Here is a 26,513-nt window from a genome sequence, read left to right as displayed (position 1 = left end):
CAAGTACATATTGAATTGATCTGCATAGCTATTACTGTTTTGATCTGCATAGCTATTACTGTTTGGTACATCCCTATCTTTAGAATTGAATTTCAGTTCTGTACTATCCATGTTGCTCTTCGTTACGAAATAATTCATATCCGTTATATCCTTACTACTGGAATCTTCCAAGGATGGGACATTTTCATTGGAAAACATAATATCATTAGTTGCTCTTCGTTACGAAATAATTCATATCCGTTATATCCTTACTACTGGAATCTTCCAAGGATGGGACATTTTCATTGGAAAACATATCATTATTCTTAATGCTATTCAAATTTACGTTTATTTCTCCACTGTCCGGTATCCCTTTTGGTAAGGTATCCATATTGAAGTACATAGTGTTATCCATTTCACTAGAGAAGGGCTTATTCATAGATTTCACGGTGTTTTCAAATTGTGAATTGATATTGGGACTTACCATATTTTCAGCTGAATGGAATGCTTGTTCTTCAGAATTCATTTTATTTCCATAGTTGTTCATATCATAGAGCTCATTGCTTGTTGGTTTTATAGAGTTGGAAAAGACATTATTAACTGGCGCTTTCGATGGCATCAAGTTTCCAAAAAATTCCTTTGTTGATGGGATCACCTCCTTGGGAGACACGTTCAAGTTTCTAAAGTTATCCATAAAGCTTGTATCGTTATTGGTACTCTTCATGTCTAAATTACCAAGCGAGTTTGTCATAAAGTCGTTTAGATCTTTCGGCGACATATTGTTTTTGGAGGACGACGGAGGAGAATAGGATGTGATAGCATTGAAATGTTTGAAAAGCTTTGAATTGATCAGGATATTATTGAAATCATTGAAAGGATCTTGATTACTGAGCGATTTTTGTGTCGTACTTCTGATATTCACTGGAGGGCCTGGTATTTCATTCAAATTTGGATTTGTTAAGAGATTGTTGTTGATGTCATTGATTTCAGAAGTTTTCAATGAGTTGGCGTAGGTTTGCGGGAGATTGGGTTTCAGTTCATTCTTTGTCCATCTGTATGCGTTGGGATACCGAAAGGTCGTCACTTCAATGCCTCCTCCGCCTATTTGATTTTCTACTGGTAAATCTACATATTGGTTAACTTTATTTGGCACTGGATGTACTATTAGATTAATGTTATTGTTTTCCTCTAGGAGTTGTTTGGTACTTATTGGTGTTTTTACGTTCTGCCTGTATGATTTCAGAGGGGGATGTATGGTAGTCATAAACCACATGGAGAGCAACCATGCTGGCAACACTGTAGAACTTTCTGAAACAGAGAAATAGGAAATGAATAATTAAACAGTTTTTATTATGTCTTTCTATTTTGTTAATGTTGAAGGCAAGGACTATCAATTTCATTAACATATTTCCTATAATAAAGTTATAAAATGTAATCTTTTCTATTGAAAATTCAATACAAAGAAACAGGGGTAATTTTTCAATTTGATCAAAAGATCAATACGGATTTAGAGGTACCTAGTTTAGAAAATACAACACTATTCGAATTCTGACATCTCCACTAATTTCAGTGGATGTGTCACTTTTTAAATGGTTAGAAATGGAATCCATGTATTTTCCAAAGTTTTAGGAGTTAAACCTATGTAATCCATGTACATAAAGAACGAACTATATATATACCTAATGTTAGTTTTATTCCATAAAATATGTCTAGGTACCTAGGTAGGTAGGTAGGTACTTGAAGTTTCTTCCACGTTCAAACTAAACAATATCGCACCACAAGTGAATGACCGACCCATTCGTAAACTGCAGAGCTGTTGTATTTTCGCGACACGTAAGATGTGACATAAATGTCATCTGACATTCATTACCTGTGTCTACATTTGTGATATAAGACTATCCAGGAGAGTGCGTAAGGGAGTTACCTATGTAGGTGTTAGTCTATTGGAACATATAAGGGACCTTCAATGTCTAGGGAACATTAAAAAACTCCTGGTAAACTTCAAAGTTCACAGTGCATAAAATAAGAAATAAGTATTGGTATACCTAGGCTAATATTTTTTTTTTTTTTTTTTTTTTTTTTTTTTTCGGATAAGGCGTTTTAACACAGGAATGCCCTGGTCGTTCACGCCGTCTAATATTTTTGGAGAAGAGGAACTTCCGTCTTCATTAAAATTTATATTAGGTAAACATCACCAAAAATAGTAAAATACCCATCATAGAGGCTATCTTTTGAGAGTAAAACAAAATCCTTTGACAATTTTGACAGTAAAACAAAGTCCTTTAATTTTTCTCAAAAAACATATTCAGAAATAATTCTAAAAAGAACCACATTGATCTTATGAATGAATAACTAGAATTATGCTACGGTTCCTTATATCTAACACCCCTGAACTAATAACTGACATCTCAAACACTATGTGAGGTGATGGACACTATTATCTACCTAGATATGTTCTGCCTAACAACCAGAAGGACATTTAACATCCAAGCCCAGCATACCTTGATAGATATTAGATAGTAGACACAGACCTACATTTCATTCATTACATTTAGTGACATGCAAATAATATGTAACATTGTAACAAGCAAATAATGTTTATGCAATACCTACATACCTATGCAAATTATTACCTAATTATATTTTCCTATCAATCCGTATTAGACATCTTTGTAATTCAAAGGTCACATTAATTTTAAAAGGTTAATTATCACTTTTTGTGTCAGTACGCTCAAGGTTTATGTAGATAAAGTATTACGGGAGTTTTGACATCTCCACCAATAGCAGTGGATGTGTCACTTTTCCCATGGTTTAGAAGTTGAAGTAGGTACTACACACATTTTAGTTGTAAAAGTAAAATTTCTCGGGCCAGCCTGGTTAGTAGTCAGCTTTGAAGGTACATAGCGAGTCTGCCTTGTAAGCGCTATAGTTTTCATCTGCTATCAATCTTCCTATTCCAAGTAAGGAAACAAAGATCCTTACCTCTTTATCAATAAATCACTAGAGACATTAAAATTCCTTCTTTGATACCTAAGACAAATCGGTGGTTTATCACTTTATCACAAATAGATGGATAATATTTTCCAGATCATAAACCAGTTGTCTGGGGCGATAACTAGACTACGCGTAGTATTGTTTACAACCGGTAAAACCGATAAAATGTACCTCGTACTAGTGGCGGGTCGTAAGATCTTCAAAAGGGGAAGCTATAAACCCATACAAAGTATGCCAATTAGCTGGTGGTCTTAGAATAAAGATTGAACCAACTATTTCTTACCATTGTAGCCTAGAATGTCTAGGTAAATGATTATGTAAGAGGGTGAGAAGAAGAACAAGAAGAAGAAGGAAAAGGAGGAGGAGGAGGAAGAGAAGAAGAAGAAAAGTAGAGAGAAAGGAGGAAGAGAAGGATAAGAAGACGGAGAAGAAGGGGGAAGAAGAAGACGAAGAAAAGTAAAGCAGAAGAAGAAGAAGAATAGATAGGAAGGGAGTGTTCCCCTAGTTTTTCACGGAATACCATCAACCCATCTGAACTTCAAGTTATCCAGAATGTACGTGGACTGTGTCGGTTCCGGATACATGTAGGGGTGAGTCAGCCGATAAGATGTGTTCTTAAAGAAGTCATACACGATCAAACCATAGCGGAAGACATCATTAACATACGCAAACACATGGTCACAATCCTCAACCACTTCTGTGACAATATTTGAGAACAAGGAGCCTTCAAACACTTGAGCTGTTGGTAGAATGTATTTGCGTATGAGTGTGTTGGTTTTCAAGTCAAATACCATGATCTTGGGCGGACAAAGTTGTTGTATTGAGCTTAGAATGTTAGTGACACCGGTATCCATGATCCAGAGTCTATCACACTTATCAACAGACATTCGGAACACAGATATCAACGAGTTGCAGTTGCTATCATCAAAGTAAGACCAGTTGGGATAGGGGAGAAGGATTGGGTCACAGTAAGGTAACTTAGTAAGTACAGCTGTGGTATTTATTGCCACTGATTAGATAAGGAGAAGACAATACCTATAAAATTGTCTGTTATAAGTACCAACGGCAGATGAAGACATTATTTGAAGTAGCTACCTTGTCGCGTGATGTTCAGACGTCTTGTCTAGTCAATGTGGTTTGCTTTTATCTTTATCATCAGAAGATAGCTTTAACCAGTGCAGCGGCCAGTGAATGCACTAGTTACGTATGTAGCTGCCAATGGATCACTGAAGTTAGGCAACATTGGTCGTGGTTAATATCCGGATGGGTGACCATTTGGACAATTGTGGGCTTCTAACTTTTCCCGGACCCACTCAGGCTGATTGAGGTTGTGAGGAGGTGGGCAGCTTGTCGGCGAATGTAGGGTAAAACCCTCGTCATTCAAAATCTTAGCAGTTATACAATGACGTCAACCCCTTTTAAAAAAATATAGGTTTTACAGATGGAAGACTTTACGAAAAAAAGTGTATTTTAATTTCGGGAAACTTTCGGAAACGAAACGGGTTCCCTAAAGCATGGCGCGCCATTGGAATCAGTTCCGTTTACGAAAAGAAAATACACCTAAAAATTTGCAAAGGTTTACGTAGGATCGTATGAACAACAGAATTTATCTTCATTTGGGGTACAGTTACTCGACAAATGTACATTTTTTATCAGTAAATCCGTTTGTTTCAACATAACACCAAAACGGCTAGTAAGTAGGTACGAGTACATAGTTTGGTTAATGAATGAATACCAACAGTTCGTGATAGAAAACCGGTTCACTTAAATCAATACCAGGTCAATAACTAGATGATTAGAGCATTATGAGATCATGTTAATGACATTATGCGAGTCTCAGGTCCTGACAACTTGACACCAACCTGACGTAATGTACCAGACTAAGATTTTTCAGGTTCATTGGATACTCACATCTTATAAATGTACCTATAGTCATAAATTAATAATAATTATTGGTCCGGCGAATACAGTCAAGTTTACAGCAAATATTGCTCCTATATTGTTGAATTTAAATATGGTCATAATTTACTTAGATTATGCTTGATATTCGACATCACGTACAGGGTAAATGCCAATATTACTAATTTTACTGTCTCCAACTTGATGACAGAAATGTCTGCCAATGTACCAACAGGTAGCATTAGCACTATGTAATCAGTCTCCAGTTTTCCAGAATATTATTTATAAGGTCAGACCTTACTTCGTTCCTTCAATAATTTCCTTTACGTATGCAAATTTTTCAATTCAAATAATTTCAGGGATTCTGGCATCTCCACTACTGACAGTGGATGTGTCACTTTTCCCATGATTTAGGCATGATTTAGGCGGAGATGGGAAATTTCTTCGACTTTTATTCTCTTCAGTTGCCTTTCCCTGAAGAGTCTCTCCTTATGCCCAAACTTCTGCCAACCACTCACACTCAAACCGTCACGTCGGAACGTGTGTGGCTGAAAAATCTTCCGACCTAGGCCTCTCAGACGGTGTGACAGACCAAGGTCTCTCTCAGACGGTCTGACAGACCAAGGTCTCTCTCAGACGGTCTGACAGACCTAGGTCTCTCTCAGACGGTCTGACAGACCTAGGTCTCTCTCAGACGGTCTGACAGACCAAGGTCTCTCTCAGACGGTCTGACAGACCAAGGTCTCTCTCAGACGGTCTGACAGACCTAGGTCTTCACAGTAAGGTAACTTAGTAAGTACAGCTGTGGTATTTATTGCCACTGATTAGATAAGGAGAAGACAATACCTATAAAATTGTCTGTAATAGGTACCAACGGCAGATGAAGACATTATTTGAAGTTGGTACCTATCTACCTTGTCGCGTGATGTACAGACGTCTTGTCTAGTCAACGCCCTATGCTTCTATATTTTTTATCAGGAGATAGCTTTAGCCAAATAGCCAGCACAGCGGCGATAGCACGATGAATAAACCAGTTACCTACCAATGGATCACTAAAGTTAAACAACTTTGCGCGTGATTAATATCCGGATGGGTGACCATTTGGACAATTGCGGGCTTCTAGCTTTTCCCGGCCCCACTTTCTTATTGATTGAGGTTAATGTGAGAAGGTGGGTAGTCTGTGGCCGAATAGAGGGTAAAATCCTCGTCACTCAAAATCTTAGCAGTTACCTATAGAGTGACGTTAAGGGGTGCTTTGAAAAAACATAGGTTTTTATTGATGAATAACTGTAAGAGAAAATCCGCAAAGGTATACGTAGCAACAACATTTATCCTGATTTGGGGTACTTGAATAATGTTCTGAAAAACTGGAGAGTGGAGACTGATCACATAGTACTGGTGCTACAAGTACCTAAGTGTGTTGGCACATTGGCAGACATTTCTGTCATCAAGTTGGAGACAGTAAAATTAGTAATGTTGGTATTTATCCTGTACGTGATGTCGAATATCAAGCATAATTTAAGTAAATTATGACCATATTTCAATAATATAGGAGCTATTTTTGCTGTAAACTTGACTGTATTCACCGGACCAATAATTATTATTAATTTATGACTACATTTACAAGATGTGAGTATCCAATGAACCTGAAAAATCTTAGTCTGGTACGTTACGTCAGGTTGGTGTCAAGTTGTCAGGACCTGAGACTCGCATAATGTCATTAACATGATCTCATAATGCTCTAATCATCTAGTTATTGACCTGGTATTGATAAGTGAACCGGTTTTCTAACACGAACTGTTGGTATTCATTCATTAACCAAACTATGTACTCATACCTACTTACTAGTCGTTTTGGAATTATGTACAAAAGGATTTACTGATAAAACCGAATGCAAAATTGTGGACTGCTTAAGGAGAGAAACAATCAATAAAATTTATTGACGGACTGTCCAAAGTTTGGGTTGCCAAAACGACACAGCACACTTTCTGAGGTTGAACTTAAAAGCTTCGACCTCACTTCGTTCATTCAATAATATTTCAATCACATAACCTATACAAATGTTTGAATTCAAATAATTTCAGTGAATAGGTATGTCAGGTTTAGATAAAATGTGACGGGGATTCTGACATCTCCAATTCTGCACTAATGACAGTGGATGTGTCACTTTTCCCATGGTTTAGGAGTAAAACCTAAGGGATGGTAAATGTCTCCAAATTTATTCTCTTGAATTACCTTTTACTGAAGATTTATTTCTTATCCCCAGTCTTTTGCCGGCCACTCACACTCAAACCGTCACCACGTCGGAACGTGTGTGGCTGAAAAATCTTCCGACCTAGACCTCTCAGACGGTCTGAATAAGCTTTTCCAGCCACACACGTTCAGACCGGCCGACACACCGCGGTCTGTTTGACAGTCTGAGCTTGATTGGCCGTCATTCTACCTTCCACAGTGAAAACTTCTACCTTCCACAGTGAAAACTTGGAAGCTGAGAACACACACTGTTCGTTCAACAATTTTATAGGGACTGGTCTTTGCGTCAGGGCAGTGAAAATAAAAGATCTTTTTTGCCAGCCTAGTTAGCTTAGTTGGTAGGATAAAATCCGCCCGGGCGGATTTTATCCTACCAACTAAGCTGATGGGATAATGTTCGTTCTCGGAACGGCTGGCTTTTTCCTATCCTGTCTTCCTTCTCTCTTCGATTTCGGGACGATAAGACCATAGCAGTTACAGTTCCCTCTGTCAAACCTCTTTAAAAAAATAATAATAATTTAATGCAAATTAGGAAACACCAAAAATATTTCCCTATAATTAGGTATTCATTGCTCTCATCGATTATCTTGCTCACTAGATCATAAATCACGCGCAGGGTGACAAGGTCCCCTAATTTTACACGACTTATTATGCCAGATTCCCTCGATAATTGAGGTTTCATTGAGTTTAATTTGGAGATAATGATGATATATTCGTGCGTGGATTGAGAATTCTATTGTGTCCAAAGTACCACGGATACCAAAAATTCCTTACGCAGTAGTTTTGGTACTTCGGTACCGAGTGAATAGTTTGTAGTTTTGGTACTTAGGTACCTACTGAATAGTTTATAATATTTGACAATAATATTTGATTTTGAATTGACAATAATTATATCGATAATTATTCAAGATCAACAATTATCTCATTCAGTGATTTCCTTGGAGGCGAAGGGATATTTCTCTTAGCCTTTTCTAGATCTTTTCTTGTCTCTCCCTTTCTTTCACTCTCCTATCTTACCCTCACTGCCAATCAATGAACAGTATGTAGAGGACAAAATCTACGTTGGTCCCATTGAGTCAAAATGACTCCTCGCGGGCATTATGACATAGGAATGACAAGAGTCCGGTAGTCATAAAAGTTCTAAGTGTTCATGCACCCATGCCAAATATTTCATTCACCTTTATTGAAATGGTAAAAAGCAATAAAATGTATCAATTGAAGTCTGCAGTTACATATACCCAGGCAATAGGTAACCTACATGCGTTCATGATTTATGATCTTATATGTGCCCTAATTCATACAGTACTACTTGTATAGGTACTAAACTTATAGGTATTTTGATAAATTTCACGTAGACAGTTCTTTTGAATTTGCAAATTGCAAGACAATCTCTGTTCTAAAATATCATGTAGGTACACCCACCTATTGTACTCAAGTCATAATATAATGGTTTATATCCAAGTTGATAAAAAAAAGTGTTTCACCGATGTTTTTATTTCGTAGCAATGAAACAACTGTTACATTAGAGTCATGTGGTTTGTATTGTAGCATGCCCATCCCGTAGTATCCAAGTTGATTGGAAAGGGTAATGGATAAGCCTGGTGGACTTTTGAATAAGGTCACACCCCGTGATTACAATCACTGAGATGTCGGCCTGCCGTGGTTTTAACCACCCCCTGACCTTGTAATCCACGGGTTGAAGGTTCGAGGTCTCGGGATTGCAATCTTCTACCCTCAAATATTTTTCGTCAAGGACAATGTCACCAGCGTTAATTTTCGGTGGTCGAGCATTTCCCAATATGTCTCAAAAAATATTTATAACTATTATTTTATTTTTCTCTCTTTCATTCAATTACAACAGAGATAAATAATATCTATGTAAATGTATGCCAATTCATCTATATCTATTTAAGCCTATTGACTCGATTTACACTAAGTTGTAAGCCTGTGGTTGATACGGCAGACGCAGCAGACAAAACCCAAATCCTTGTTGGTTATCTACTGTTGATTTTTTCCTCCCAAGTTCCTAAATATTTCCACTCACTTGAACGGAAACCGCAGTAAACATCAGTGATAGAGAAGAAGAAATTGCAAAGTGTGACTCGATAAAGAAGAATAAATTGCAAAGAAATTGGAAAAGTAACAGTTGTTCGGAGTTAAACTCACCAAGCCTGAGTGGTGTCGGCAAAAGTCAGAAAGCAATTGCTCAGATGGTCACCCGTCCGGGTACCAAAACCAGGCAATCCTGTTTCTTTGGTGATCCATTGGGAATTTGGCATTCAACGTGCTATCGCCGCTAACTTGGTTACTATAAAATTAAGGAGTCTTGGGTGGACCTATATGTAGACCTATACCTATTTACCTATTAACACGCACGTAGAATAACCTAATAGATTACGCCACGGCACAGACCAAGGTCTCTCTCAGACGGTCTGACAGACCAAGGTCTCTCTCAGACGGTCTGACAGACCAAGGTCTCTCTCAGACGGTCTGAATAAGCTTTTCCAGCCACACGCGTTCAGACCCGGCCGACACACCGCGGTCTGTTTGACAGTCTGAGCTTGGATTGGCCGTCATTCTACCTTCCACAGTGAAAACTTCTACCTTCCACAGTGAAAACTTCTACCTTCCACAGTGAAAACTTGGAAGCTGAGAACACACACTGTTCGTTCAACAATTTTATTTACACCTTGACCACTAGTTGTCACATGCGTACACGAAAAGTCACCCAAACACAATGAGTAGTCCAGATCAATTCTCAACATGGATAAGTACTAAATCACTTCTAATAATTAATTGTATGTGTAGTAAATCACTCCTAATAAGTAGACGTATGCCCAGAAACAATAGGAACTCAAATGGACCACGCGAGCTAGCAAAATAATTGAATCAGACGGTGTGTGATTCGTCAACCATGTCCAATGAACAATAAAGTATGCACAACAGGTCGAGCCTCACGGGCACAGCCTGTGGGAAAAAGTCGGAGACAAGTTGTGGGGGAGTTCGACCTTTTTGGGGATAAAAACAGGAACCCTTTTCTTGTGTCTTAAAGCATACCTTCTTGATACTTATCACAGAGAGTTTTCAGTGGATCCAGAGGTCAAGAAATACTAGCTTGTGTAAATCATGGATGACGTCAAAGAAAACCCTAAATACCGTGTCAACTCTCAGTAGTAAGATCAACCATAAAAGGAATATTAGAATAGAATAGAATGTAATATAATGGTTTATATCCAAGTTGATAAAAAAAAGTGTTTCACCGATGTTTTTATTTCGTAGCAATGAAACAACTGTTACATTAGACTCACATGGTTACATGATTGGTGTTGTAGCATGCCTATCCCGTAGTATCCAAGTTGATTGAAAAGGGTAATGGATAAGCCTGGTGGACTTTTGAACAAGGTCACACCCCGTGATTACAACCACTGAGATGTCGGCCTGCCGTGGTTTTAACCACACCCTCTTACCTTGTAATCCACGGGTTGAAGGTTCGAGGTCTCGGGATTGCAATCTTCTACCCTCAAATATTTTTCGTCAAGGACAATGTCACCAGCGTTAATTTTCGGTGGTCGAGCATTTCCCAATCTATCTCAAAAAATATTTTATAAAATTTTTTCTCTCTTTCATTCAATCACAACAGAGATAAATAATATCTATGTAAATGTAAGCCCATTCATCTATCTATTTATGCCTATTGACTCGATTTACACTAAGTTGTAAGCCTGTGGTTGATATGGCAGACGCAGCAGACAAAACCTAAATCCTTGTTGGTTATCTACTGTTGATTTTTTCCTCCCAAGTTCCCAAATATTTCCACTCACTTGAACGGAAACCGCAGTAAACATCAGTGATAAAGAAGAAGAAATTGCAAAGTGTCACTCGATAAAGAAGAAGAAATTGCAAAGTGTGACTTGATAAAGAAGAAGAAATTGCAAAGTGTGACTCGATACGATAAAGAAGAAGAAATTGCAAAGTGTCACTCGATAAAGAAGAAGAAATTGCAAAGTGTCACTCGATAAAGAAGAAGAAATTGCAAAGAAATTGGAAAAGTAACAGTTGTTCTAAGCTCCATTGGGAGTTAACCTCACCAAGCCTGAGTGGTGTCGGCAAAAGTCAGCAAGCAATATTGCTCAGTTTCTTTAGTGATCCATTGGGAATTTGGCATTCAACGTGCTATCGCCGCTAACTTGGTTACTATAAAATAGGGATGGGCGATATTTATAAAAATATCAATATTTCCGATATCGATATATCGAAAGTAAAATATCGATATTACCGATATATCGAAACCAAAATATCGATATTCGGAAATATCGATATATATCGCCCATCCCTACTATAAAATTAAGGAGTCTTGAGTGAACCTATACCTATTTACCTATTAACACGCACGTAGAATAACCTATTAGATTACGCCACGGCAATAAAGATCGAATAAAGATAGACTCCCCGATTCAATCGGTTAATTTAATAATGTAACGAGTTATTCAGCTAATCCAATAAACCCGGCTACCAGATTAGACGATTTAGGGGAGCCTTGTCCAATATGGCCCACTGTAACAAATCAGAGCACTGTGAGCAGGATTTGATTTGAATTTGAGCTTCTTAAAATTTGCAGTAAGTGCTTGGGATAAGGTTTTTTTCTAAGTCTTTTTATAGAGGGAATTATAACTAGGTATAGAGTAATCAAGGTAATAGAGTTATTAATAGAGGTCTTTTCGTCCCGAAATTGAAGAGACAAGAAGACAGGATAGGAAAAGCCAGCAGTTCCGGGAAACCCCATATGCCATGTGTGATCTGGGAAACGTTAGGATAAAGTTTGCAACGAGCGAGAATCAAACTTACCAGGCGAGCGCGCTACCCTTCCAGCTCCCAGCTAACTAGACTCTGGCGCTCTCTTCTCTTAAGTTCTTTTTGATCTTTCCTTTTCGTTTCAAATCGTCCCTTTTCCTTCGTCTAATAAGGTAGAAACACACTGCCCTCACAGCACGTAAGCTCATGTTCCGTGCCAATCAGATTAGACGATTTAGGGGAGCCTTGTCCAATATGGCCCACTGTAACAAATCAGAGCACTGTGAGCAGGATTTGATTTGAATTTGAGGTTCTTAAAATTTGCAGTAAGTGCTTGGGATGAGGTTTTTTTCCAAGTCTTTTTATAGAGGGAATCGTAACTAGGTTTAGAGTTATAGAGGTCTTATCGTCCCGAAATTGAAGAGACAAAGAAGACAGGATAGGAAAAGCCATCAGCATCAGCAGTTCCGGGAAACCCCATAATTATGTGATCTGGGAAACGTTAGAATAAAGTTTGCAACGAGCGAGAATCAAACTTACAAGGCGGGCGCGCTACCCTGTAACCCTTCCAGCTCCCAGCTAACTAGGCTCTGGCGCTCTCTTCTCTTAGATCTTTCCTTTTCGTTTCAAATCGTCCCTTTTCCTTCGTCTAATAAGGTAGAAACATACTGCCCTCACAGCACGTATAAGCTCACGTTCCGTGCCAATGTAACTATCGTAAAAGAAATCACCTACCTACTATATAGGTAATGGGCAAACTTTGAACCACATCTTTCTGACTCCCCATCATGAGCTCACGTAACTTGAGGCTAGTGCATTTCTACCTCCACTTTTCCATGCACTAGTTGTTACTAATGCATTCGGTTGCATCTGAACCTTTATATGTCGAAGCGTCTAATGTAGCAGTTGTTCCATTGCTACGAAATAAAAACGGCGGTGGAACACTCATCTTTTTAAAACTAAATAAAAAAAAAAAAAAAACTTTTACTGCGTCTTTTCCCACTCAAGTGGGGTCGACGTTTTGAATCAACCTCTTCCATGCGCCTCGGTTTTGGGCGTGGCTAACTTCGTGCCAATGTAACTATCGTAAAAGAAATCACCTACTATACCTACTATATGTATAATGGGCAAACTTTGAACCACATCTTTCTGACTCCCCATGAGCTCATGTGACGTTGAGGCTAGTGCATTTCTACCTCCACTTTTCCATGCACCAGTTGTTACTAATGCATTCGGTTGCATCTGAAACTTTATATATGTCGACACTTTATTGTTATTTCATCGGAATTCAGACTGGACTGCTACCCACAATGTGGTTTACACTGACGCTACCTGTTAAGTAAGTAATTAGTGTGGCATGTGGCAGATATTATCTCTATAAAGTCTATAAACTATTTAGAATAAACCAACTAGCTTATAACTAACTAGCAGCCTCCTAGCTCCTAGTATAGTGTTCACACTTACATAAAGAGGGTTTCTACTTTAATAACCCCCAACAATTTTAACATTTTTTAATTTCTTTTTATTTATACATTTATTAAATAAATATAAATAAATAAAAAAAAAATGTTAAAATTGTTTTACCAATCTTCATTGAATGATTGATTGATTACCTAAGCAATTAACTGACAAATCCATGTTTCTTTGCAACAAACCCCAGCAAGCGAATTCTTTAGAGATTATTGCACAAATGCTGACAATTCCATCAAAAGTCGTTTTTCCTATTTATGGATTTTCATAAATATTGATTGAAATTATTATACCTAATGTGGGTTATGTGGGTAAAGGTAAACCAACTCATTCCCACACGTAGGTACGTATACATCATACATAACCCATGTCTCTTTGCAACAACTTCAAGAGGCAGATTCTTGAGAGATGATTACACAAATGGGTACTCTGACAAAAGTCGTTTTTCTTTTTATGGACCACGATTTCCAGAAATATTCATGAAATTTTTCCACCTTAAGGTATGTCATAATTAGGTATAAACCAACTTCCCAAGTATGTCATACAAAATTCATGTTTAGGTACACAAACTCCAATAGGCAAATTCTTTGAGAGTTCATTGCACAAAAGTCGTTTTTCCTATTTTTTTTATGAATAAACAAATATGAACGAAATTCCACCCTAGTTATGTGATAAATTGGTAAACCAACATAACTACGAGTATTTTCAAGAATGGCATTCCCAATTAGTAAATAAAAATTGTGTCACCAACACCTATAATAGGAAGTAGTCATCATTTGTAAATTATATATAAACCCAAGTATTTGAGGGATTTGTGGCACAATTAGGTACCTATTTATAAATTACAACTATTATCAATTATAAGTAGGTACCTATGTACGTAGATTACTTAAAAGAATGTGGATTTAAAATTATTTTTATTATTAATTGAAAAAAAAAAAAAAATAGTCATACAAATAGGTATCAATAAGTATTAGGTAATATCTAATCCATCATATTCAAAGAAATCAGTTACTCTGACAGTTATGACAGTTATGGAGTAATGGCATAAACTTTTAAATTTATGTCATAAATTATTTATTCAAGTTAAAGTTCAGCAAGCAGAGCTCTGAGAGGGTTGAATTATTTACCTTGAAAGTTCTGGTTTTAGATACCTACCTAGACCTAGCTCTATATACATAATTATATCGAGAGTCAATCAAAGGGGTCAAAACCATCAGCTAAAACTGACCTGAGTAAAAGAAAGTACGAAACCCTTGCCAATATTTCGAAATTAAATAGCCCCCTTGTAAAATATTCGATCAGAAAAATATCAAATACCTAATATACCTACATTGAACCCTAACCTAGTTCCGAAAACACTTACCTACCAATACTTATTCTAGGTGAGCACTAGGTACCTAATTGAACTTGGAGCAATTATTAGTCATGTAGATACCTACTACTGACATATCTAGGTAGGTATGCAATAATTATTTTAGATTGAAAAAAGGATAAAAATTGGTTCAGTGAAAATTGAAATAGGTTCAACTATACTCTACATAATATTTAAATTTGAAATTTAAGCACGAAGCTTATTTTCATGGGCAGGATACCCAATTATACCCATAGCCCATACCTACCCATTTTCGAGTAGCTATATCTATCAACCCAAATCTCACTTCCTAAGATTATCCACTTATTGATAGACATGTATTATTTTGAGCTCTAAATTTTATTGCTACTAGTTTTTTTGCAATAATCATCCAAGGACATCATTTCAATCAAGTAGCGTTCAAAGTTCAAATTATTTTGCAGGAGTTTTGAAAAAAAGGTTGAAAATTGGTTCTGTGAAAATTGAAATATGTTCAACCACTCTACATACATAAACCCTACCTTCCAAGGTAACTGGACTGGAGAAATGAGCGGAATCGGAATATTGATAGGTTCTTCAAGTAGCAATAATAATTGATCAGAAGTGATACCTAGCATCAACTTTTCAACGTATGCATCAATGTATGGATTGGCAATAATATAGATGGTAGCATAGCTGATATTAATGTATTTTAATTGTTGATCCTCTCAGCAGGGTAATTATCGCCTCTTTAGCCACACTTACAGAAGTTTCAATCGAAAGAGAGAAGGAAGACAGGATAGAAAAAATCCAGCCGTTCCGAGACCGAACATTATGAATTAATTAAAATCCGTCCCGGGCAGGAATCGAACCCACGGTCTAGCGCTTATGAGGAAGAGGCGCTACCAACCAAGCTAACTACCTAGCTAGGCTTGCTACATTCCAATTTAACTGGACTGGAGATAAATCGAAAGAGAGAAGGAAGACAGGATAGAAAAAATCCAGCCGTTCCGAGACCGAACATTATGAATTAATTAAAATCCGTCCCGGGCATGAATCGAACCCACGGTCTAGCGCTTATGAGGAAGACGCACTACCAACCAAGCTAACTACCTAGCTAGGCTTGCTACATTCCAATTTAACTGGACTGGAGATTTGAAGGGAATTGATCAAACGGACACTATTCAAAATTAAAAAAAAGATGTTTGTCCAACTAACCTGTTAATTTGGCGGCCGTAAAATTTCCGCTCTCCCCCAGAGGCGGCCTGGGTAGGGGATAGCTTGCGGCATTGCCCCAGTTGTAATCTCCCGGCCACACGAATGAGTAGCTTACATCTCGGCTTACGTTTGACATGGCTTGCAGTTATCTCTGGCTACTCATTGCCGGAATTCAGGAGTGTCTGAAAACAAATCCAACGAAATATGAAGCAAAATTTTATGAGGTAAGAAGATACTCGAAGATTAGAAAAAAAAAAGAGTTTTGACAGAAGGAACCTGTAACTGCTAAGGTCATATCGACCCGAAATCGAAGAGAGAAGGAAGACAGGACAAGTTAAGTACTAGAAACTAGAAAGGCAGTCATTCCGAGAACGAACCTCATCCGTTCAGGATAAAATCCACCCCCGGCGGGTCTTTTGGTTCAAATGAGGCTAAAGAAAGACCTTTGCCTACGTCAGCGATATCTATTTCTTGTAATGTTATGGTCAAATGCTTTATGTAATACCTTTCCATGGCTTAGTCGACATTCAAACCCACGACCTATCGGCTACCAGGCTTGCACCTTGACCACTAGTTGTCACATGCGTACACGAAAAGTCACCCAAACACAATGAGTAGTCCAGATCAATTCTCAACATGGATAAGTAGGTACTAAATCACTTCTAATAATTAATTGTATATGTAGTAAATCACTCCTAATAATAAGTGCAGAAGTTTCTTTCAATGTTTTCTTTCATTGCCATTAGGTATCTTGCCTATCTTGATTGTGAGGAGCACCAATAATATCTCTAGGTATGGTTTGATTTTATTTCTTTTTGATTTCTCCGACCATATCGTTAAGTTCGTTTAGTCACGATGTTTTGTCTGAGTTAATCAAGATTATGAGTACTCCTCTTACAAATGAGTACTTTGAGAAATTTGCCTGTAATCTGTGTGCGAGTACTTTTACTATTGTATGACACATTGTGCCCTGATGGCTTTGGTGGATCGCATTACCTCGTTAACAGAAATTACACAGGTATGTAGGAGCTAAACTTGTTAAAATGTGTAATTAATATATCGATCATGTTCCTCCGAAAAAGCCTGGAGCTCAACTTTGAAAGGATTATCAGTTTTGGTGTTTTCGAAAGAAAACACCAAAACTGAAAAATGGTGATCATGATCACATAAAAGGCAATCAAGGATTGCAACAATTTTTGGTTCTGATCCAAATCAAAAATGATAGTATCTAAAACCTACGATATACTATTACCTATTATACCTAGTTATGTAGATCAATATCAATATTACATAACACTTTATTTATTTCAACACAAACGATAAAAGTCGACATAAAAACTTAAAGGAGGAAAAAGCAAAAATGAAAGATGAAGTTTAAATGAAGGCAAAGTTAATGCCTGAGGCATTCTCTACCACTTGACCTAGTCATGAACTCACGAATGATTGAAAGATTTCGGGTATTGATCTCTCAGTATCTCTACAACGCATAACAGAACTACTTGCCAATGGAAGGCCGTCATTAGGTGACACTGACAAAGATGTGTTTGCCAAAACATTGCTCGATATCACACAGAAAAACAATTTGATTTGAGAGAGAATTACACCAATTAGATAATCGACTGTGAAACTATCTAAGAGTTTATTGTTTTCATAGACAGGACCTAATAGATAGCAGATACTTCGGGTGTATTTGGTCTGTATACCTATCAGATTTTTAGGGTGTATTTGGTCAGTGTATATTTGAGTATTTGTTTCCTCTTCCTCTAGACTTCAGGTCGGTAGATTTGGGTGACTGTCCACTTAAATTAACAACAATATGGTCCTATTTGACCGTATATCTAACAGCTTAACCAACTGAATAGATATTTTTATGTAATTCGGTATTAGGTGCATTTTCTTTTTTAAAGACTTCTGAACAGTCTTTGTTTGACTTCCCAAATAACTGCAAGGTTTTCCATTTCCTGATGACTTTTTTGAAAACTTTGAACTTTGACTCCCAACCAAGATAGAAATAAATCTGAAAGGATATAAAACTTTTACCTAGTTACGTGCGTAGAACGAATTTTATCGTGTCACGAGGGATTACATAACTGACATTTAATTACAAAAGTATGAAATTTGATATGATAATAATTACGTATCACATATCTAGCTACATGTATCTAAGAGACGTTGGTAGTGTAGGTACCTACAATAGTTCTACACTAGAGAAATTCACTTTAAATCACCATAGCATTCTTTCACTTTGGTCCGTACCTAAGTAACTGTACCTTGTTTATCCTGCCCGAATAGGACTGAAAAGTCCGTTTACCCCAGCAGTCTAAACAAGGTCTCGTATATTTGATGGGTTAAAGCGTTAAAGAATAATACATTCAACTATACTAACAATTCAGGAAAAGATCTTGGTTAACTAGAAAAAAAGAATACCTAGCGAAAATGTTTCCACAAATCTCGTTTCCCACTTTAAAGTGCATTGATAAATTTTATGACTTCACTTGGATTGCTAAACATTACTACCCCGATAAGCTTTTGGTTTAGAGACTTTTTATTTTCACAATTAAAGTTTGGTTTTACTGGAATAGTTGTAAAAGAAACCCTTGATAAAGATACTACATTTCATGTATAGTTTTGGGAAAATGAGCCATAACTATAATACCTAGACATTTTGGACAGCCAAAAAGAATTTCTCTGACCGGAATCCCACAGCACTTTTTACGCCCCCTATAGAGGAGGAAAAAAAAAAACACCAACAAATCCAACAATTATTTTCTTCGCAATCTCATAATCAGCAAATAGCGGAACCCTACCCCTAACTGGTTCCCATGGGAAGGTCATTAACTGACGAACTTGTGTCATGAATAAGTAACATGAATTATTTACCTATTTATCATGAATAAATTATCACTAGTTGAGTTGGTGTCATGAACTCATGAACTGTATTAAATATCTCAATAACCAACCCTTCCAACATGCCAACAATATGTCATTTATTTTCAAGGAACACAACTAGGAGTTAACTTTTAAACTGCACTAGGCCAAAGGCCTGCTTAGGCCGTTAACCTTAACTGTATACATGATTGACAAAATGGCAAGATTGCCAAATGGATTGGTAATGTCAGATATAACCTGGAAAGTAACAAGGAGATCGCCTTGCTCCACAAGACTTTCATTCAAAAAGACGGGATTAAGAAAATGAAGCACAATGCAATCTGTGATGTGAGAAGGGTAGGTAGTGGTAGATGTTATCAAAAACAGGTTTCACGATTAATTTAGGGCAAAAGAGAATTGATAAACAGTGAATTTGAAGGGAAAACGAAATGATTTTTTCTTAGCGAATAGCTTTCCACTAGCCCAAAAGACCTAAACAGTCTAAAAACACAACCCCGAACCAAAGTCGTGAATTTGCCCCAAAATGATTAGCTCATCCCTAAAGGAAATCTACTAAACTTCGTAACCGAGCTAAAAGTGTACGTACGGGTATCTCTGTCTGATAAAGGTAGGTACCGTACCTAGATAAAAGTTATGGAAAAATATTTTGCCCAATGCTCAGCAAGTAACACTGCTACGCCTCTTGAACGACTTTTCCTTCAAATTATTCTTCAATAGACAAGTGATTGATTTTATACAAAGAAAAAACACATATACATCATACCGAATTATCGATCCATTTATTATCTGATAAGTCATCGCTATTATAATTCCAAGACTTCATTGATAACATAAATACTCAGGTTTCTACGATGATTTGAAGAAAAAATATCAATTTAAATATTATGCTCATATTAGCTGTGTGTATTGGAAAGGAAATGTGGTTTCATTCAAATCTAAATCAGAGCAAACATACATTCCTTATTGTTAATAGGAACTATCTACTAATAGTAAACATAAGCACAGGGGAGGATGCAGTTTATTCATTTCGATTTATTTTCGATGCGATTTACGATTACGCCAGTAATGGTTCAATTCATCCAACTATCTCAATATGTTTGTATAACTACCAATAACGTGCTTGTGTTATGTTTATGTATTTTAGTAGTTACAGGTTTTGCTTTTTTATCTACAGAAATAGGTATGTATAACAGGGAGCTTCTATCAATAATTTGTTAGCAAATAGGATTCCAGAATTCTTCACGTGAAAGGAAATGCAGGGCATCAATTGAGTTTCCTGTTGTGAATAATGGTCTCCAAATGTTATGTAGGTAGGTACCTAAAGCCTTTTAAAATAACAAGCTTTGCGGCTTTACCCGATTTGAAGACTTTACTGAGAAACGCCTACCGATGTTAGAACACCTTTTTATGAGATTAGGACTTTCTTTATTCGTCAGCCTGCCTGTCCATCCGTCTTTCTTCTTTCTATCTTCCTTTCTCTCTCTCTTCGATCCTTCCTTCATCTCTCTCTCCTTTCTCTTCCTTCATCTCTTTCTCTCCCTCCCTCCCTCCCTACCATTTTAATTTCTTGGAGAACTCCTATAGAATTCCTGCTGTTGATAACTGATGGCAACTGGAGCTGTCGTCAGAGACTCCGACATTGAACACAAAATAGAATTGTACGATTTCCCGTAACCTGGTTTACAGTTCTTCCCAGATTCCGTCTTGCCTTTGAACTGTTTGAAGACTTTGTGATGGTCAAGTAATGGCGCATGCTTTTGCATGATTTTAGTTTTGTACAGGATCGGGCTAGATGGATCCGTGTTGGTCACCATTTGGAAAGAATACTCGTCTTGCGACAACTGGTTTGGCACTAAGTTGATCTGGTATGGCCTTGACAAATGGTCTCCGAGAGGTTTTCTTTTGTCTAGTACTGAAGATACGATGGGCTGAGGTATGGATAGAGGCCTTGGTGAAAGGTCTGAGTGGCCCATGGATCCAGTGTCTCCTAACTGATGGTTTGGTAGTACATCTTCCACCAATGCATGAATACCTGGATCGTTTTCAAACGAACTCGGTTCACTCGAATGAAACACACTCGGTTTGTTACGAACTTCTATGCTTTCCTCAAGATGTTTACTGGGGATGTTTTCCCATGAGGTCTTATCATGTAGATATTTTTGTTGGTACATAGGTTGACCTCTGTTTTTATAGTGCCGATGAGATTCTTTGGTTATGGGTGTATTGCTACCTTGGCGTCCTTCATTGTGACGGTCACTCTTGAGTCTCTGCTCACCATTGGTTTTCCTACTTGTGTCTTTCGTTTGTGGTCTTCTTTCTTCAGATTCAGCTTCCATTGAGTTTCTCCTCTTAAGATGTTCCTCATGGATGTCGGTTTCATCACTGTTGGACAGTTTTGCATCAATGTAATTCTCTATGGACTTGGCAGATTTTTCTTCTTCCTCTGATTTGACGTCGAAATACATCCGAAGAGGTTTCTCCCCAGATTGCTCTTTGCTCTCGCCGTTTTCATTGCTGTCTTCTACTCGGATTAACAGTTTTGGTTTTTTGGAAGGCTTAGGTCTCTTTGTTGTTTTGTTACTTGTTTGTTGTTCCTCCTCGATTAGATGTTCTATTACTTCATAGCCCCAGTTGTTTGGTGAGGTGGTTGAGCTGAAAAACATGATGGAAAAAGAAATTAGACATCAGGTGGTGTTTGAGTTGGGCAAGTAAAAATTGAAGGTGAAGCCTTTTCGAAATAAATAATTGTAGGTAGTAAGTACGTATACGTATTACGGTCATTCTTAACTTTTTTACATGGATTCCTTACTGCTTTTGATGTTTTACATAGAATTTTGGATTTTTCTGGAGTTCGAGCCCCACTTTTCCTTTCTTAAAATTATGTATTAGGTATGTCTCCTTTGAAGACGTTTTCTGCAACCACGGTTTTCTATAATGGTCCTAAAAATTATTTATACCTAACAGTGACATCTAAAGGTGTGTCCAAACAGTCGACCGGCTGTCGATCGACGTGAATCGATTCACATCGATCTCACAATAAATCGACCGAAGGCCGTCGACTTTGTGGGGACACTTTAAAAACATACTTACATAATAGATTTCAGAAACTTCTCCCAACACCTGGAATATCTACACACAATATGAAGTGAACTGTACACTGCAGTAGAAACTGAAAGCTGTGCCAATAAAGTGCAGTGATCAAACTGAAGTCAACAAAATCAACTAGACAGGTATGAACGAAAGCATGGGAAACATGTATTTACAAAGCTGTGCTGCTAAAAGCTGTGAATATAGTGGACCAGAACAAATGCAAGTGTAAGTAAAGAAAGTATCTCTCCCTCAAGCCTATGAAATGAGCCTCTTAATTACCAGTCTGGATCTAATGTAGTTCGGACCATATATTATGAAAAATGAATACAGAATATTACAGAATCAGCAAGAATTTAATCTTAAAGGTGCGTCTAGAGGACTGCAGTCTACCAAAGTCGATCAACGTCGACTGGAAAAAAAAGTGTGGACATGTTTCAAGCTCATTCCTCAAAGGAATTTTGTTGAAAAGAAGTTCCTTTATTACTCAGCCTTTTTGAGAGGAACACCAAAATTCTATAGGAATAGCAAGTAGGTAAAGGATTAAAAAATTAACAAGCTTCAACAAGACTATTATTTTTCTAATAAGAGATTTCCGGATAAATAGGTACCTATCTCTAAATTATGTATGTTTAGGAGAAAAGAAAGTAGGTAGGTACTAGAAAAACACCTCATATTTTTTAAACCTAATTAATTCAGTGGATGTGCCAAAAATACCAATGTTACATAGTATCAATAAGAACAAATAAATAAGAGAGTAAAAGTAATAGGTAATACTTTTAGTGGATATGTTAAAGATACTTTCTGGTGTTAGCACCGAAAACTCTTGTTTCCGATCAACCAAAACTTATCTCTACTGAACGTCTGTGTTTTGCCTTGGTTCATGGAATATAGAGGGTACCTAAAATATAGGGTATTTGTCGCCTTTAAAATTTTATTGAGCATTACGCAAATGAAAATTTCCTAAGTAGGTACGTACCTAACGCAGTTTGCAATCACCAATGCCTAGCTAGATGACCCAATAGGAACATTCTATGTGGATCCGTCTACGTACTCCTTATGTAATTGTACATGTATGGTATAAATACTCGTACTACTTACGTATACATACCTAATTGTTCTGACTTTTCCAATTTGTTTCATTCACATATTATTATAAACTGACATCCTGATGATCGATCTACAAGATATGTGCATATCTGATAAATAATTACCTGCTAGGACATGAGTAAGTAATTATTAAAAGCTGAAAGAACAAATTGGTAAATTTAGTAAATTGAAAAAATATTGTCAACAAAATTATATTTTGTTAAAATTTTATGATTCTAATACCTATGTTAACTTGTACATTGTACATACATAATCCTAAAGAAATAAAATAGGTAAGTAGTCAGTTCAATGATTCCATTGCCGCACCGTCACGTCATGATAAATTAAAGTAGGTAAAAATTAAAAATACGTATACATACAAATAATAAATAATGAATGTAGGAAATTAACTGTAAAATTTTAGAACTTTGGTCAAAAAAGGGGGATCATCTTTTCTTGTCTACATAAATATGTTACAGGCACATTGCATACTTACCTGAAATGGACCAGGCTCTTTATAGATGTGATCAGGCACCTAGTGTAATACTGTAGTACTGTACAGGTGTAAACATAAAATAATAAGTGTGTAAAAGCTGTTGGTGCCTAGTATTTACAAAATATAAAACACACTTACTCATTGCTCTCCATACAAACCTCCAAAATTATTCAATCAAGATCGAAAAAAGTTCAACGTTATTGTAGTCTAGATGTAGGTACCTACTCTAGTTATAAAAAGTTTTAAGAAATTCATCAACGTGTCAACATGGCCCCCAATTTCGTCTTTTAGAACTGCCGGAAAGCACGGACAAGCAGCTTATAGATAGTTATCTTATCTCAAGTACGAAAAAGCATAAGCCCAATACAACATGCCGTTTTACAGTCTTAACTGGGGAAAACCACGGATTCTTTGGAAGGCCCACCGTACGAATTTTGCGGAGCAGCCCCACTATTGGGAGGTCTAGCTTGGTTACTGCTACCACTATAGGAAGGTGCTGCCTGGCTATTACTACTGTAGGAAGGCTCAGGTTTATTCCAGTTACCACCCTGAGACGGCCGCAGACCACCCTGATTACCACCGTTGAATGGCGGACCCTGATTGCTATTACTACCAAATGACGGACCCTGATTACTGTTACCACCATTAAATGGCGAACCCTTATTGTGGACCAGAACAAATGCAAGTGTAAGTAAAGAAAGTATCTCTCCCTCAAGCCTATGAAATGAGCCTCTTAATTACCAGTCTGGATCTAGCCCGGACCATATATAATGAAAAATGAATACAGAATAAGTAGGTATTACAGAATCAGAAAGAATTTATTCTTAAAGCTGGGTCTCAAGGATTACAGTCTAGCGAAGTCGATCAATATCGACTGGAAAAAAGGTTTGTGGTGTGGGGTGTGGACATGTATCAAGCATTCCTCAAAGGTCATTTCGCTCGTCTTCAAAGGTCCTCAAAGGGGAAAGCTCATTTTGATAAAAACAACTTCCTTTAGTGCCAGCCTTTTTGAAAGGAAGACCAAAGTTCTATAAATAGATCTTAGGTATTCCAGGTATAGGAATTAAAGGATTAAAAATTAGCAAGACCGTACTACCTATGTATTTCTTCCAACGAGTAAACTGATGGCAACTGGGGCTGTCGTCAGAGACTCTGACATTGAACACAAAATAGAATTGTACGATTTCCCGTAACCTGGTTTACAGTTCTTCCCAGATTCCGTCTTGCCTTTGAACTGTTTGAAGACTTTGTGATGGTCAAGTAATGGCGCATGCTTTTGCATGATTTTAGTTTTGTACAGGATCGGGCTAGATGGATCCGTGTTGGTCACCATTTGGAAAGAATACTCGTCTTGCGACAACTGGTTTGGCACTAAGTTGATCTGGTATGGCCTTGACAAATGGTCTCCGAGAGGTTTTCTTTTGTCCAGTACTGAAGATACGATGTGCTGAGGTATGGATAGAGGCTTTTGTGAAAGGTCTGAGTGGCCCATGGATCCAGTGTCTCCTAACTGATGGTTTGGTAGTACATGAAGAATACTCGTCTTGCGACAACTGGTTTGGCACTAAGTTGATCTGGTATGGCCTTGACAAATGGTCTCCGAGAGGTTTTCTTTTGTCTAGTACTGAAGATACGATGGGCTGAGGTATGGATAGAGGCCTTGGTGAAAGGTCTGAGTGGCCCATGGATCCAGTGTCTCCTAACTGATGGTTTGGTAGTACATCTTCCACCAATGCATGAATACCTGGATCGTTTTCAAACGAACTCGGTTCACTCGTGTTTTGACACTAAAAACTGACCATCGAAAATTTGACCCGATTACATTACTTTCCTTCCTATAGGATAAGGAAAGTAAAAAAAGGGAACCTACCTAGCGAAAATGTTTCCACAAATCTCGTTTCCCACAGTAAAATGCATTGATAAATTTCATGACTTCACTTGGAGTGCTAAACACTACCCCAATAAGCTTGATTACGTGGGGATTAATTTGGTTTAGAGACTTTTTATTTTCACAATTAAAGTTTGGTTTTACTGGAATGGTTGTAAAAGAAACCCTTGAAAAAGATACTACATTTCATGTATAGTTTTGGGAAAATGAGCCATACCCATACCTAATGCCTAGAAATTATGGACAGCCAAAAAGAATTTCTCTGACCGGAATCCCACAGCACTTTTTACGCCCCCTATAGAGGAGGAAAAAACACCAACAAATCCAACAATTATTTTCTTCGCAATCTCATAATCAGCAAATAGCGGAACCCTACCCCTAACTGGTTCCCATGGGAAGGTCATTAACTGACGAACTTGTGTCACGAATAAGTAACATGAATTATTTATTGATCATGAATAAATTATCACTAGGTGAGTTGGTGTCATGATCTGTAAATATCTCAATAATCAACCCTGCCAACATACCAACAATATGTCATTTATTTTCAAGGAACACAACTAGGAGTTAACTTTAAACTGCACTTAAGGCCTGCGTAGGCCACAAAAGTGCCCCGCGAGGCCTGCTTAGGTCAAAGGCCTGCTTAGGCCGTTAACCTTAACTGTATACATGATTGACAAAATGGCAAGATTGCCAAATGGATTGGTTATGTCAGATATAACCTGGAAAGTAACAAGGAGATCGCCTTGCTCCACAAAACTTTCATTCAAAAAGACGGGATTAAGAAAATGAAGCACAAGCGCACAAGGCAATCTGTGATGTGATAAGGGTATGTAGATGTTATCAAAAACAGGTTTCACGATTAATTTAGGGCAACAGAGAGTTGATAAACAGTGAATTTGAAGGGAAAACGAAATGATTTTTTCTTAGCGAATAGCTTTCATATCTCTGTCTGATATAGGTAGGTACCGTACCTAGATAAAAGTTATGGAAAAATATTTTGCCCAATGCTTAGCGAAGTAGAATCTGACAAAAGTAGGTATCAAAATCTTTGAAAAAATTACTGAAATCACTTACCTTTGATAAAGGTAATCCTTCTTATGAAGAAAGCAACCATGCGCGTCCAA

General features: G+C 37.4%; 2 protein-coding genes across 2 annotated transcripts; both read right to left on the bottom strand.

Annotated features, from left to right (window-relative positions):
* Nucleotides 1–205: 205 nt before the first annotated feature.
* Nucleotides 206–26,513, bottom strand: LOC103513960 (putative uncharacterized protein DDB_G0282133). Its single transcript, XM_026827045.1, has 3 exons — nucleotides 26,464–26,513; nucleotides 15,938–16,119; nucleotides 206–1,287 (listed from the first exon to the last, which is right to left on the bottom strand). The coding sequence occupies exons 2-3, from the start codon at nucleotides 16,071–16,073 to the stop codon at nucleotides 206–208; spliced, it is 1,218 nt and encodes a 405-aa protein (XP_026682846.1). The 5' UTR covers nucleotides 16,074–16,119; nucleotides 26,464–26,513.
* LOC113469386 lies at nucleotides 20,386–22,035 on the bottom strand. The gene is made up of 2 exons (XM_026827042.1): nucleotides 21,917–22,035; nucleotides 20,386–21,478 (listed from the first exon to the last, which is right to left on the bottom strand). Exon 2 carries the CDS (start codon nucleotides 21,289–21,291, stop codon nucleotides 20,386–20,388), a length of 906 nt encoding a protein of 301 aa, XP_026682843.1. The 5' UTR covers nucleotides 21,292–21,478; nucleotides 21,917–22,035.

This window comes from Diaphorina citri, unplaced genomic scaffold, assembly GCF_000475195.1.
Source record: "Diaphorina citri unplaced genomic scaffold, Diaci psyllid genome assembly version 1.1 scaffold1053, whole genome shotgun sequence".
NCBI lineage: Eukaryota > Metazoa > Arthropoda > Insecta > Hemiptera > Psyllidae > Diaphorina > Diaphorina citri.
The sequence above is the reverse complement of the archived record's forward strand: the minus strand, read 5'-3'. Positions and strand labels throughout refer to the sequence as shown.